The sequence below is a fragment of the Leptonotus elevatus genome, chromosome 12, assembly GCF_054856555.1.
Source record: "Leptonotus elevatus isolate MCC_2025b chromosome 12, RoL_Lele_1.0, whole genome shotgun sequence".
NCBI lineage: Eukaryota > Metazoa > Chordata > Actinopteri > Syngnathiformes > Syngnathidae > Leptonotus > Leptonotus elevatus.
The window spans coordinates 18,455,349-18,471,784 of record NC_141250.1 but is presented as its reverse complement, the minus strand read 5'-3'; the positions used below and the strand labels follow the sequence as shown (position 1 = coordinate 18,471,784).

Genomic DNA, 16,436 nt, shown 5'->3' with positions numbered 1-16,436 from the left:
CAAAATAATGATAGTTAAATAATTTTATTTGATTCAAAAATATAATAAATAAATAAAAAAGTTAATTAAGTTATCAAATTAACTCATTCACACCCAAAAATGTATAAATATGTTTTTTAATACTTTGTCCTGCGCTCCTAAAAACGTTTTCATACTTTTGTTTTAAGCTAGAGCATACAAAAGGCTTTGATACAGTTTCTGACATGAAGAGGTCGCTTAAAGCAATGGTAGTCATTACAAAAAACGGCCAACAGGTGGCAGTAGAGTATAAGAGATCAGCCAGGGCCATGTTGCAACAAGCTCTTTTTCCCCACTGTTTTCAACAGATTTGTGAATAATGATGAAACTTAGCTATATTCGAATGCTAGTTCTTTCCTGATGAAAGAAGAAACTCTAATCTTTCTTTTTGGTAGGTTCCATGTTTTTATAGCAATCGAACACAATAATCAGTCAAAATTCAGTAAAACAGCCGGGAGTGAAGGGGGTTGCTTCAGTGAAACTGGCTGGGAGTGAATGAGTTAAAGGTATTAATTGTACATGTAAAATAATGACGCTAAATAATGGTATATTATTTGAATAAATAAATAAGAACAGTTATTTAAGTTATCAAATGAATACAAAATATTAACATTTTACTGCTGACAATAGCTCAATGAGTTAAGTATCCCTTTAATGAAATGAGTAAAGAAGGTCAAAACTCTAAGCATTTGAAATGTTTTACTACTTTTTTGTCCCCGATTGTCTAATAGTGTTTGACACAGCTTTGGTAGTGTTCAGTATCGTCTGCACGGTGTGCGAAGGCACCTTTCCCCGGAGCTTGCATGGTGACATTCATGTTACACAGATGGCCCTGGCAGCACTTGACAACGTGGGCCGGCGAGGGCGGCGTGGCGCAGGTGGCCCGGCCCACGTCGTCGTCCCTCAGGCAGCCCTTCTGTTGGACGGCGGCGGCGCCGTCCGTCACCTTAAGGGAGGAAAAACAATGTTGGCCGGTACAGCGCCGACGGGGCTGGCAGGCGGCGCCCTCGCACACGCACTCCTGCTCTCGGAGGACCGGTCTGCCGGCAGACGCTTCGGCATCTGATGGGCACAAGCGGAGATAAAGGCAGAGCCATTAGCGCAATATCATTACTCTTCCATTATCGTAACTGGCATTCAATTAGACATGACAGGGGATCAAAGCTTTTTCGGGCTCTTACCGGGGACACTTTTCTATTTAAAACCTGAACACCCACCTTTGTTGTCTCAACAGACATTTTATTACAGTGAAGCCCCCGCCCGCCTTGTTGCTATTCACAAGCGTAAGTCGGATGTTCATAACTAGACGACTACCTGTAGTTGTGGTCAGACTCTCTCAAATCAACTCAACTCTCATCTTTCTTTAATTCCTGTGAGTATATCAATTTTGGCTTCCCCTTTAAAAGCTTATTAATTGTACATGAAAAATAATATTAAATGAAAAATTCACTTTTTACTGCTGAAAATGGCTAAGTGAGTCAAGTATCACTTTAAGATGTCAATAGGTGGGGCACAAATAATATATATATATATATTTTTTTTTAATGCCAATTCCAACATCTGTGACGATAAAATCCAATTAAAATTCCGATTAATGCAACTTTCTTTTTTCTTTGTCCGTTAAGGCTTGCAACAATTATTATACAAGTTACAGACATTTAACTGTTTGGTCTTTATTTTAGTATAACTTAAGTATAAAGTATAAGAATCGGCACAAATAAATACATAAATTAATAAAATAACATAAAATTGTCAATTTGGGGGGGGGGGGGGTGTGAGTATTAATGTAATATATTGTGTTAAAGAAACAACAACAATCGGCAAAAAGATTTGTTCTCATTTTAAAGCAGCCGATATCGGCCGAATAAATCGGTCGGGCTCAATAAACCGGTATGCACGTTCCCCGCTTTATTGGACAACCTGACAAAAAGTTAACAGCTCACCTTTATGCTGCAGAGTCACGTTCATGTTGCACAAATCCCCGTGGCAGCACTCCATCACCAGCTCAGGAGTCGGCGGCATACCGCACTTTTCTTCTTGATTACCCACAATGCACCCCTTCTGAAGCTCCCAAGTCCCGTTGAGCAAGGAGAGGGAGGTGAAGCACTGCGGGCCCAAACATCGGCCGCCGCCGCCGCCGCACGACGACCCGTCGCACAAGCATTCGGCGTGGCTCGCGTCGCCCTCGGCTGTATGGACGACAGACATTTTTGATCGCGTTTCGTTGCCGTGGACGGGAAGACACCGTTTTCACTGCATTCGAAATGTGCGCACCACTGCAATTGTCGAAAATAACTGCGAGACAGCGGATTAGACAGACCGAGGAGGGGTGTGGAGAAGGGGAGACGTGGTGGAGTGATCAGTCTGTGCATGCAAGCTGCTCGAGGGACACTCAGACAGACACGGAGGCTGAGACTGTGTGTTTTGACTGAAAAGCCAGCATCTATAGTTAGCCGGGGAGCTAAATTCAAGTAGATAATGCCGGTTAATCTTTGCAGAAGCAGCCCCCCCCCCCCCCCTTAAATCTGTGTAAAAGAGAAGAGGGGACATCCTTACCTTCCAAGCTAGTGTAGGGAGGGACCAAAATGATCAAAATCAAAAGCAACATCTGGCCAGTTGTCATTGTAGACCTGCATGGGGGAAGGGGGGGGGGGGTGAGACAAACACAACCTTTAATGATGTCCAAAATACACGAGTGCCGCATTTTGGGAGGCCGCCATAGGGAGCAACTCATACTCGCGACATAGATACTGCCATGGTGTCAACTAGACAGCCATTTTGCAGCGGGACGCGTGTTCTTGTTTTCAGCAAGAGAGTCAAAACCAAGTTTAAAAAATGTAAAGTGGGACTCGTGCCTTGCTGTTGTCCTGGCAACAAGGCATGAGTGGCAAGCAATGGGGAGACTGGTGCTCGCTTATTGGCTGCCTGGGTCCGTGCATGAGGGTGCGCGTTGGTGTGTGTGTGTGTGTTGGAGGGACGGGCTGCTTGGCACTGGGGGTGGCGGGGGGGGGGGGGGGGGCAGACAGACGTGAGAGGAGGAGGAGGAGGCGGCGGCGAGCACTGTGGGGAGAATTAGCGTGGGTGCCCAAATTGCGTCCCTCTTTGGAGGGCTGCAGACTGTCTAATCCTTCAATATTTAATGCGGCTGGAGTTACGTCCGCAGGCGGCGGGCGGACACGTGTTTGTTTCCCCTTCCACTACCTCTTCCAGAAAAAAAAGCATTTTTGTAATGACACCATAGACTGAAACATGCGTGTAACCCCTCCCCCCATCTGCTCCACGCTTTTGTACCGCTCTACCAGACATAAATGATTACGCACGTAATGTTAACATTAGCTTAGCAACGGTGTTTGTGTGGGCCACTTGCACAGGCCACATGCTGCTCCTTTAATCAGAGTACAAAACAGGGATAATCGGTCTGACCAGGGGAGGGGGGCGGGGGAGGGTGTCCGCAATGGGAGGTGTAAAGCGAGGTATAGCCAGAGGGCAGCCGGGGGACAGTGGGTCAGAGGAGGGGCAGAGAAACGGGGGCAGCGTTGGCGGCCACCACGCGGGGAGGGAAATGGGACAAAGAGGTGTCTGGTGTCAGTGCCCGGGGGGCGGGGGCGGGGGAGTGGGACACCGTCCTGGCGGCGGACAGACAGCCGGTCCACTGTGCTGTCGAGAAATTAAATTATTTTTATCGTCAATGCCTCCAGGTTTTTAAAACAAAACAACACATTCATTGTTATATGTTGCGTCATCACGTCTGAACATTGATTCGACACTGCCAGTAAGAGCTGCTGTATTTTTTTTTCCCGCCTTCTATGGTAACATGCAAGCTGTAACAAGGTGGTACGGCGCCAATGTGTAAGGGTATTCCACAATGCGGGACAGGGGTGTGAAATTTCACACTCGAGAGTGTCTGGCAAGTCTTTTGTATGTCACACCGGGCGACGGCATAGGCTGGATTCACACTGCATGTTTTGAGTGACATGCTTATGATATTCTTCTCTCAAGAGTCACGATTTTGATGTGTTAGAAGAAGGGAAATAAACATGGAATCAGGCTTTTAGAAAATACGGATAAAAAAAAACCTGATATAGTACGTTAGATAAGTTAGACTGGTTGGGGCCACCTGGAGGGGCGGGACAATTTCCTGGTGGGCCATCCTATATTTCACGAATATCGTTGGAGGGAATGCTCATATATTTTACATTGATACACAAACTGTAAATTTGTGTATGTTCATTCAAATGGGAACTCAAGTGAAACTCAAACTTTCTGAGTCCCAGTCTGGCCCTGGATACGCTTGTAACTAATTATTTGCTTCTCGGATGTGTGACCAGGTAGTTAAATTCCCGATTTAATATTATGGCAATTTCCCTGCAAGTCTCCTGACTCATGGCCAGCAAATACGAAACGGGACTCACTGACAACTGATACATCCATAACTCACCTCCTCACTCGGTTAACTGAAAACAGAGCGCCGCAGGCATCCATTCTTTAATGGCCTCGATTAGAGCAAGTCAATGATTTGCTGTGCTTTTGGTTTACATTTACAGATGAACAACAACTTTAATGGAGCATCAAGAATGAGCTCAATCTTTCTGCCTATGCATTATGTTTTGTTAAAGACCTATCGTTCAACTGGTGCCGATGCCAAATGACTAAGTGAGCACACGTCGCGGTCGTTTTTATTTACGCCATTCATACGAGTACCAAAAATAGATACTACGCACATGGAGTAGCACTATCTGGTTACCCTATCGAGCATTCCATTTATTGGACTTGGCGAACTGTTCAGGGCATTCATTTAAATGAGGGTAACCGCGACAATATTTCACTTGCCGCTGATGGATGCGCCTTTGCCATATTTCGACCATAATGAATGATTTACGCTTCTGTTTTTTTTTTTAAATTAGTTTGAGTTCTTTGAGCAGACACACAAGCGTGCATGTCACCAATCTGTGTATTTTAAGTTCAGCGACATCATGCTCGCATTGTGTGCAGTGTTCCCCACACACGCTCGTGATTAGCTTGTTGTAGAGCGGTCGAAATTCATCGATTCATCGACAAGTAATTGTAAATTAATATAGGGGTTACTCCGCTTTAGTCGTCTGTTGTCAACGTAATTTTTGTTTGCGGGAAACAATGTATATCCCGTCTGTGTGTTTACGCTGCCATAATGTTGGCAACAATTTACAGAATTTCTATCCACAAATCGAAAGAGGCCCGATATCCAAATTGCGGCACTACAGTGCAAGAAATGGACTAACAAATTGAACCATGACGTGTCTTGTAACACATTTGGGTACAGATTAATGCTGTCACTATCGAATATTTTTAGAATCGATTAATCTATTCAATAGATTAATCGACTAATTGAATTTGAATTTTGCATGAAAGTGTATTATTGGTGTTTATTTCGTACCTTGTATTCTTACAGTGATTAAAAAAAAAAGAAGGATTGATATACAATGAGTCTTCTTTCATGAAGGACTACAGAAATCAATAAAATCATTAAAATAGTTGTCGATTAATCGATACATTTTGACAGCTCTAGTACAGATTAAATAGCACATACCAAAAGCAACGATAGTCTAGACACTGCTTTAGTCTAGACATTGGTTTGACTTATGTTGAGTGCTTATAGGAGGAACATGAAGGTGCTTTCGGCATCGCTGTTCATACTGAAAAACTCAATTTTTCATAGGAAGACCCCTTCAAAGTGATTCGACATCAAGGGGATAGCAACTTCTTATAGTGTCAAGTTGTTCGATTGAAATACTTAAAACATCCTGCGATAATAAAAGGGAAAGCACTCCCAAAAGGGGAGACGATCCGTCAGCTGTAATGATGTCATAAACCAAATTGTTTCACGTTGAGAAGAAATGTCACAAACTCAAAATGTTTTCATATTTCAGGGTGATATTTTGAAAGTGAAATAGATGCTTGTTTACGTATCCAGGTCGGGAAGATGGAGGAAATGACAAAGCGCGCAATGTCTGACGAGCAACGATGTTGCAGTGAGGTTGAGGAGGGAGAGGAGGGGGCGGAGGTGGTGGTGGTGGTGGTGGAGGATTGGACGCCCTGCAGGAGCTGCTGAGTCATCATGCTCGAAAGAAAAAAAAAAAAAAGAAAGAGGGGAGACGGGAGGCGCAATCTGCGTCTGAGCTGGCAGCCTGGCACAGTTACCATGGCACAAATAGCCCGGCCAGCGAGGAAACTGCAGCAAACTGCAGTCAGGCGACTCGGGTACGGGGGCCCTCCACGATATGTGGCCGTAGTGTCAACATGGATGCGCAGATGGTGGACTGCGGGCGTCACGCAGACACGAGGGTTAGAACGAGACCGTAAGGCAAATTAACACCCAAGTCTGCGACGGCGGCAAGAACGTAACAAATTATCAGCGTTATCCGAAGACATCAGGCCAACCTATTTAAGAACGTCCTTGCGGGCAGCGCCATCTAGGTCACCTCTCGTCTCTCGTGCAAGTAGATACTGTTGTGGCGCTTGCTTTTTGGCTCACGGCCGCGGTACAACATAATGAGAACTCAGCAGTCCTGTGAGGTCACTGCTTCGCAACACTGTGCGGGAACAGTCGCTTGGTCACAATGCGGCAAACCGGCCGAGAGATCTTGACTGGGTTAGGCCGATAAGTTAAGCGATATTTGAAGCCGATTATTCATTTTTTGTAAAAAAAAATGACAAAGCGCGCAATGTCTGACGAAAAATGGGGGGAATAATGTCATCAAAAAAACGTTTTAATACAAATGCTAATCTTGACTCTGTTGTAATGTCTTAAATCATGTTTATTGAACAATTTTTCAGACTTTTCAAAATGTAGACAACAGACAGAGATGTGCCCCAAAAAAATTGATTCTCATTTAAGTACGATTCAGATCGATTTTAAATGTCCCAAAATCGATTTTATATCTTGCCCATGTTCGTGTGTGCCTTTACTGGGAGCGCTGTTCATGTTATACACAATTTGGCGACGGTGCGGTTCCGCGTGTTCTGATACACAGTTTTGTCGTAGCCACATTAGAGAGTAGAAGGGAAAAGTCATGATTAAGTTTTGCAGCATATGAAGAGCATATGCCGGCGAGTAATGTTAACATGATTCTCTGAAGCGTTTTGAATAAATAAAAGTTAAAAGTGCCGCGAGTAGCGCGCTAATTAGCATTAGCGAGTCAGACTGGAGTATATCGTGACGATTCTTTGCACATCTATGAATTGAAGCAGAATTCATTGTCAATCAAATCATTTTGAATCAAAAATCGATTCTGAATTGGGTTGCAGACCCAAAAATCGGAATCGAACCTCAGTCAAAGATTCGCACCCCTAACAGACATCCTTTTAAATTTCTAACAAAATGTTCAGCCTGCTCCCAAGGTTATCAGTGCATCTTAGAAAGTGAAATGGAAACAAGTAGATATCATAGCTCTCTAAAGTTTTCTACAGTAAATATTATTTTCCAAAATTTTTAAATATCTGAGAAAGTTTCAAATGTTTTGGTTTTAATGTCGAACAAAAAACAAATGGTTTAGGAGGTTTCCAGGATCCGCAGCATTCTCTTATAAAGTTAAATCAAAATTGTTAATTAATAGTTCCCTGAGATGAAAATGGTTTTGGATTTACCTTATATCAGCAGTCAGATTTATTAAAAAAAAAAGGGGGGGGGGGCTTGATACTGATATTTGTCAAAATGTCCAAAATCGGTCTATGATTGTGTGTATAAGAAGCGTGGCTAAGGAGGTAACGAAAAGCTCATTAACCTTTGGAAAGTCGGCTCCCCGGACGAGGGCCTCATCAAACACGGGATAAAAAGTCTACTTCTGCGAAAGTCTCCTGCAAAAGTTTTCGGAATAAGCCAGGTCGAGCCGAGGCCTTCCGGTATCTTAGCAGCTGCCTCGTCTTTGCGCCATGCGGAATGTCATCATAGGAGTTTTCCATCCTGCGCGTGTCTCGTTTACATTGGCTCCAACGAGAGCAACTCAAAACGTGACGGTAAACCTGAGCAAAGCCACAACGCAAGGCTGTTTTTTTTTGGGGGGGGGGGGGCACGCAGACGGAATACAGCTCCGTGACGCGTGAAGTCGTTTAAGACGGATCGAAAGGTTTATACGGTGCGGTGATTAAGACGCCGTTAACGATATGGTCGCCATGACGGTCCGACTTTTCACACAGCCATCAAAACATTTTCAACCGCCAATTCAAACACGCTCTTTACGGCCCTTCGCAATCTTCGCCAGCGCAGGAATGCACAAACACTCCAAAAGAGCATCTCACGGAGCTCCTTGGCCTGGAGCGCCGCTCTTCTCAAAAGCAAACCTTGCCTTGATTTGTGTCCCAGTGCAACCTTTTGGCAAAACGTCTCCTTGTCAAGGAGGCAAACAGAAGAAAGGAAAAGACGAGAGAAGTGTGAGAGCCAAGGGGAATAATTAGTCTTGATAGTGTGGAGAGAGCTCGAGCGGGCAAAGGGGACTTCTGCGGCCATCTTTTCCTGTGTGACCCACTCGCCAACCCCTTGACCGGCGAGTTGATAATCACCCGCTCGGCAAACAAGTGCGCAACAAAACAATAAAAGTGTCAACGGCACAACACTGAGCATCACATCCTGGAGCCAATGGTCAGATTTTATGGCCCAGAATTCCCAAGACTTTCAAAGCTGAAAACTCACGACATCATTGGACCTCCGGGGCTACCACACAGCTTGTGACAACATCTAAAGGTTTTATAGCTTATATTTACTTTGAGCCCTGACCCTTGACTTTCACACGTTGGTAACACACCGAATAGACTGCCGACCAACAGTTAGCCGGCGAGGGTCGCTTTGTAGGAGTTCGGGTAAATTGTTGAATTTAGAAGAAAAAATTGTTGAAACCACCAGCACGAGATGACTTCAAGTTCTGTTTAGTAGCATGCGTATATCTGACACAGAAGTCAAACTGTGCTCAAGGAGGCTGCATGATCTTTGGAATGCAAATAAATCCTGAATGAAATACAATGATGGTATACGAGACGGGATGGATACAATTCTATAACCTTTTTTTTAACGACATGCCAATTCTTTAAAATTACATGAAATGAATGGCAATTCCTCCTTATCTTTTCTCCATTTATGTATATATTTACAATTTACACATTTGCTCCCAAAAATGTATAAAAACATATATTTTGAATATTGCCATGGTCCCAAAAATGAATTTATACTTCTTTTTTTTTTTAATACGTTTTTGTCTTTGATACAGCCTCCGACCTGAAGAGGTCGCTTAAAGCAATGGTAGTTACAAAAAATGGCCAGCAGGTGGCATAAGCGTATAAGAGATCAACCAGTTTCAGAGGTTGAGTTTTAGGTACACAAGGTTTGTCACAGCTTGCTTTGACATGAAATGAAACTTCCTAAAATAACTTTTAAGCTGGTCTATTACAAAAATCGGTTTACAATTACTGTTGATATGCTGAAATCAGAGGATTTGGACAATTTTACATAAAAAAAAATGGCTCCAAACGATTACTCGATTTTTAAAATAGCTGTCGATTAATTTGATAATCGGTTACTCGATTAATTTTGACAACTCTACTCACATGTACTTTAACATCAGTATGTACTCAAATGACTGGGCCGTGTACATTTTTTTTCCTGTTGTTGATTTTGTGGTTTTGATGTAACTTTAGTGCTTTGACACATTTTCAAACTACTTCATTATGGTTGAGGTCGTGTCTTTAAGTTGTATTTCAAACATTTAAAAAAATCGTAGAACTAGGCAACTTGAGTTAGGATACAGCCTGGATTGGTCTCCAGGCCACTCGTACCACCGCTCACAACTTATCTAATAAGTAAACTGAAGTGCTTTAATTCCCTGGCCTGTAAATGCAATCAACTGCACAAAGACGTGCACGTGCCTCTTAAAAGCCGAGCAATCGGACAAGCGCAGCGAAGCGGGCGAACGACCGCTACCATGTGTATTCCAGAGCGTCTCCAGTGCAGACGAGAGGAGCCAAAAGGCTCGAGTGCAGATCCATGTTGGAGTTCTGACAGTCTCCACTCAACCACCCCCCCCTGCTCTTTATCCACATTTAAAAACACAGAAAAAAAAAAAAAAAAGAAGAGGCGATCAATAAACCCGTGCGGAGCCACCAACAGAGACGGGGGACAGATAGTCAAACAAGACGAGACTGGGGAGGAAGACTCCTTTCAACTTTCATTGTCAAGACTGCGGCACTACGACTTCCAGACAGCTCATCTTGATGCAATGTGTTTGGAATGAAATTATATTGGGGGGGGGGGTCTTTTCTTGTTTAAAAAAAAAAAAAAAAAAAAAAAAGCTGAGGCCAATTCAACCCACATGCTGTGTTGCTCTGCTCCTCATTTAATGCTAGCCAGCACCAATGCGAAGCAAACTTTCTGCAAAGTCAGCATATAGTGTATATACAAACACACGCCCAATGTAAATACACGTGCACTCACACATAGCAGGCAGCCAGATGCATGTGAGGCTTAAAAAAAAAAAATTGTTGTATTGACCTTAGCCCCCCCCCCTCCCCCCCTTTCTTATCCTACACAGCCGAGCCACCCCCTCTTCCACTTCCTCTACCGACATGGAAGAGTGATGAGCTCCAGACTCTTGCTCAGACTTGAAGTCTATCTTGGTCTCATAACTGCGGTTCCCTTCTTAATGACAGACTGTAACCTGATTCCGCACACACACACACACTCGCGGGGTGAAAGAAGAAGCTCGTCTGAGCAATTTGACTCGTGCGCACGCAAGAAAGTGGGCCGCGCAAACGGGGAAAGACAAGAGCACGTACACGCGCGTACAACACGCCTCCAGACACAAACATACACAACACAGATGAGGGCGTGCAAGAACAGAGATGACACACACAAGCAAACGTTCAAACGTGTAAAAGGGTGGGCCACACAAACGTACAAAGACAAGAGCGCACACATGGACAGTCAGAAAGACACACCTACAGGACATACTAAGACAGACAGACAGACAGACAGACACTTATGCGGCGAAAGGAAAGAGACAAATGTCCACAATAACGGTGGGGGCACAAAAACAGAAAAACAAGAACGCACACGAAGTTTGATATAAACCTGAGGCTGCTTCAGGTTCAATGATTCAATTACATTTTCATAGATCCAAGTTACTGACTAGGACTTTTTTCCCCTCATAAATTGATTATGATTTATTTACTGGTTTGCTTCTTTGCATGTCAAAAAATAGGGAAAATGTTAACTGTTTTCTGGTGCTGTCACTATTAAATAGTTTTAGAATCGATCGATTATTCAATCGATTAATCTGATTCATTTGAATTTTTCTGTTAAAGTGTACTACAAACGCCCCCCCCCCCCCCCCATTACTGTTTATTTCATATTCGTATAGTGACTTGATTGATTTTGTGCTGTGTTACCGGTTCGGTCATTGTTTTCCAAAGTAAAACCAGATGTTTGCAAATGTCTTAGTTTGATTAAACACAGAAGATAATCAGTCTTCTTTCATGAAGGACTACAGAAATCGGTGAGCAATTATTGTTGACATGCTGAAATCAGAGGATTTGGACAATTTTCAATTTAAAAAATGGCTCCAAACGATGACTTGATTATAAAATGCTTGTCGATTAACTTGATAATTGATGACTTGTCGATTAATCGATTAACTTTGGCAGCTCTAACTGTTTCCCAAAGTAAAAGCAGATGTTGGCAAATGTCTTCGCCAGATGAAACACAATGAAGAGTCGTTTGGGGGACGACAGAAATCAGAGATTGTTTTGACTACTTGAGAGGCTGAAATCAAATGTTTGCATTAAATAATAGCACGAAACGATTCATCGATGTGATAATCGATTACTTGTTGCGCCTCTATCACCCGCAGAAAGACATGTCCACAATGAGGGTGGGCCATACAAACATAGAACACAAGGACAGACAGACAATAATAATGGGGCGAAAGAACGGGGATCACCCACATAAAGAAAAACGTCACACACTAAAAGTGGGCCACACAAACGCAGAAAGAGCGCGCACACACACACACACCCACACAGAAGGCCAACCCCCCACCACTCTGGTTTCTGGAACCAGCCACTTCCCCTCACTATCATACTGTTCCTACCCGACACTGCAGGCTACTTGTGACAGTTAAATTACTCAGTGCATACAAAATAATTGCCGTCTGAACCCAGACTCCGCCTACCGCCAACATGGTATGATCACGCTTAGCCACGATACACGCGACCGAAGAAACGAGTAAATTTACAAGACTCGCTTAAGTTTCTCGTTCGTATTTACACTTTGTAAACATTACGGACCAAAAAAAAAAGAAAACACCGCCGACGTCATCAACACTGGTTACGACAATTTGACTGTGCACCAAACGAAGCTTTTCAAAATGTGATGTCCATGAAAACGACCCGTCCGTCTATTGTCTTGGGTACCTGTCAGACTCGTCGGTGTCCCGGCCCAGCCTGTCAGACGTCCCCTGCTATCGGACTAGCATCAGCTGGCGCTCAATGATGCGAGCCGCCGAGCACGCCGAGCCCAGACAACAACCGGCAGACTATGAAGTTGTTGTCTGCAGATCATCGACAAACCAAAATAGTCGCAGGCAGCTCTGCATGGGCGGATCAGGAGGCGGAATGATGCTGGTGCAGAACTGTTTTTTTTTTATTTTTTTAAACAAAACGCTGGTTTAATTGCGAACAATGGCGATATTTTGAGGGAGCCGCAGGGGGGAGGGGGAGATGAAGGCCACCAGGCCGAGACGCTACTCGAACATCTCGGGTTTTGTGACTGCGTTTATCTTTGACGTGGTGCATATTTGCATATCAACTGGAATTATGACTATTTATGATCTTACAGAAATATTTTTAAGACACCTTGAGTGTTGGGACCTCCGGCGGATGATCACTTTGAACGTCAAAGCGCTTACGCGTCTTGCTTGGGGCAACCACGATCCCACTTGTAAGCAGAATCATGGCAAGCAGCAAAACCACAGCTCGTTGAACTCATCGGCCCAAATGAGACGCTAACAAACAACAACGGTGAAGCAGAACAAATACTTCAGTATTTTTTTCTTTGTCTTAGTAAGAAGACAGATTTGGAGATTTGGACCGAGGACAGGGAAAGTGGACTGTTGCAGCAAAGTGGAAACTGTAGTAAGGTTTCCATCCAAAATGAACATGCGACTTATGCCCGTTTCCATCTGTTCTTCTTTTGCGAATATTGAGAGGAGACTCCGCCGCTGTAGGTGGCGGTATACACCATAGAGATGTGATCCACCAATCATTTAAAAGAAGAAGAACAGGAAGCGACGATGACGTCGTATGAGTTTTCTTTTGTAATTCTTGATCAACCCGTAGCGTTTCTTTGCCGTTTTCCATCTAAAATAGCATTAATATTCTCTTCTTTAATTTATTCCAAAAATATTTCTGTTTCGTCATCACCCCCCAAACATAACTTACTTTATCATCAGACATTGCTTTGTGACTACAAACGTACGTGTGACGTAATATCCGGTCGAAACGTGCAACGTGTATCCGGTCTTACCCGCGGTTATTTGCAAAACCTGTTTCCATAGCCAAAATTAGCATTTTCCTTTTTTCGATAAGTTTCACAATACACCCCCCCTCTAAGCGTAAAACGGTTTTGCAAAATTTGGGCCCTTTTTCGAATTTCAAGCATTTCCATTCAGATTTATTTTCACATTTCTTGAAAATTCTAATAAAAATGCGATACTTGTGAGATATAATGCTGCATCATCCAGAGCTAATGCTACATTCATTCGAACCGGAAATATTGCAACGCTACGTTGGTCTTGCACGCGTTTGTTCGCAGTCTTCTCAATGGGATTTATTTTGCGCCGCAACGGAGGAAGAGGAGGGATTTCTGCTTCGGTAGGTGGCGCTAGCTTTATTGTAGCATTGCTAGCTTGCTTCACACTTCGACAATTAAACACCAATTAAGCCAACCACGCTTCTTCCTCCAAGCAATCTCCTTTATGGCCCGGCCCCGGTACACGTATCTCGACAACGATTGGCTGTCGCGATGGCGCCAAAGGTTCAATTCAACCAACGCCGGCAAAATGGGCGAAGTAGCAAAGTGCTCGCCGGGAACGTCCCAAACGCGCCGCCTGGCACGCCATCGCGCCGGAAACGCCTCGAAACGCCTCCCCGACTGTTGGTCTGAACGTAGCATAAGACTACAAGCTTGTCAAGTGTAAAAGGCGAATAGCAGCATTTAAAGCCATCTGGAAAACGTTGGAGGTTCCGATCGTAAATGACCATCCTTACATGCGTTGTTAACACTAAGTTTGGCCGAACAATGGATTCCATGATTGTAACATGAAAAATTAGCTACCTGAAGCTCAGACACAAATAGAAAAGCAACTGGTCGCGTATGAGTGTTTCTACATCTCATGTGTCTTGCAGTCAAGAGTTTTCCACCGCTATGGAGTTACCAGAAAAGACAATTAAGCTAGCTTCTTCTATTTCTACTCTTCTGTGTATTGTTCGGCAGTCTGGATGCCCTGCGGCACAATGCTGCCTCTCACAGGGCAGTTTTGGTACTAAAACAGACATCCGGTTTGGTATGGGGCGTCAAACATGCTAACATTTTAAAGATTTGGTCAAGATTAAGCTAACGCTATCCTCAAATCACACAGGGACGCGCTGACGAATCAGCGACTTGAAACGCCGACTGGTCTCGTACTAGAAATTGCTTGAAGAAAAATATCAACAGCTACTTGCCAAGTGGACAGCGCGCCCGAGGTTCGAGCCAAACCGATGACAGACGACATTTTGCCTCTTAAGTTTAGCTTCACCTGCCGATGTTGAGCTTGAGTGTCTCATCCACATTGTTTGGCAAAGGCTTAAACCACTGCATCAGATGTGTAATCAAGTCCGAACACAATCAAGTAATCCCCAGACATACTTGATTAATGTGTTTGTCTGGCGGCCGTGGGGGGAAAGAGAGGCGTTGCGCCGAGGGGGGGGGGGGGGGGAAGTGGGGGCGACGCAATGATGCTAGCAGTCAATTGGAGCACTTGGGGTGTGAGATGTTCGCACGTCGTTTAATCAGCACAATTATCTAGGAGCGGTTACAGCTGCAATCAACGCCTCCTTAATGAAGTCATTTTCGGCGGGTCTACGCGCCAATCCAGGATTCCCCGAACTTTGTCGGCTAACGATTTACGTTACAAATCTGGTTCCTTCCCACTCAGTAATAGTTAAAGACTGTGATGATGATTGGGTGTCAGTTTCTTTATGTGTCCTGTTCATTGCCTGTTGACCAATCCAGGGTGCCGTCATGCAAAGTTAGCTGGGAAAGGCTCCAGCACTTCCCTGCCCAGAACAGGAAAAGCAGTGAAGAAAATGTAGGATTCAATTGTTTTAATAAGCCATTTATCTGTCAATTAGCTGTTCAATGAGTTTCCAATCCTTTATTAAATAAAAACATGATATTATTTCAAACTGACAAATCGATTCTAATGCAGGTTCTGGTTTGGTCTGTAAAATGTCAGAAAATAGGCAGCCTGCTTTTAGGGAGGACTAAAGAAATCTGACAATATTTACTGATGAGCGTCTAATTCAGATGATTTGGACAGTTTTAAGTTAGACAATGTTTCAAAGATTAGTAATTGATTAGTGATCATTTGTAGAGGTGTCAATTTTGGACAACCTATGTTACAAAACACGGCTCCTTCATCAATAAAGACTTAATATTACCACTTTTTAGTTTGAAAATAAGTAATAATTTTGGGGAAACCTTCGTTATGAATTATGATTGTTTACTGGTACCCAGTCCTTGGTGTATCCTGCCTTGCTTAACAGTGACCCTAATGGAGGACAAGTGCAATAGAAACTGCATGCATGACCATAATCGCAACACAGAATGTACATAAATAAATGATCAAAATCATTCAAAAAAATGTTGTGGCATTTGTGAATTGAAGTTCTCGTCCCTGTTCCAAAGTTCCAATTTTAGACCAATATTAAAAATCTAGTTCCTTGCAAAGTGGATATATCCTGTTTTGAGAATCCCTTTTGAAAACGCATCGATTATGATCTGTACTGCAAAAAATCCATCATATCAATTCCTATTTCGTTCATTGGAGCTGCCAAATGTACTGGTAACCCATCCACCTCCATCGCTGCAGGACTGTGCGATTGTGATGTAAAAAGTGCCCAGCGTGGGATGACGACAACACATGCACACGATCACGCAGAAACGACCCTCCCAAAGAGAAGGGTTTGCATGACAATGCACTCGCGAGTCGCAACTTGTTGCCAACTTAAAAAAAAAAAAAATAGGCATTATGGAATTAGAACCCTGGTATGTTTTTGCAAGTTATTTGGCCTTAGGCGTTTATCCAAAAATATCTGAATAATAAATCATTAAAAATAAAAACATGCCGAGTCGTGTT

At 43.5% G+C, this 16,436-nt stretch overlaps 1 protein-coding gene across 2 annotated transcripts in view; it reads right to left on the bottom strand.

The window, feature by feature from the left end:
- LOC147164875 (activin receptor type-1-like) overlaps positions 1 to 16,436 on the bottom strand; it is a 29,433-nt gene that overhangs the window by 12,356 nt on the left and 641 nt on the right. Inside the window, exons 1-4 of one of the 2 annotated variants that reach the window (XM_086090962.1) lie at positions 12,451 to 12,587; positions 2,575 to 2,648; positions 1,962 to 2,207; positions 805 to 1,080 (exon numbers count right to left, since the gene is read on the bottom strand). In XM_086090962.1, the coding sequence (XP_085947088.1) occupies positions 805 to 1,080; positions 1,962 to 2,207; positions 2,575 to 2,641 (589 nt within the window). In that variant the 5' untranslated portion in view covers positions 2,642 to 2,648; positions 12,451 to 12,587. Of the gene's footprint in view, positions 1 to 804; positions 1,081 to 1,961; positions 2,208 to 2,574; positions 2,649 to 12,450; positions 12,588 to 16,436 lie in introns of those variants that run through there. The other variant, XM_086090961.1, reaches the window with a different exon arrangement.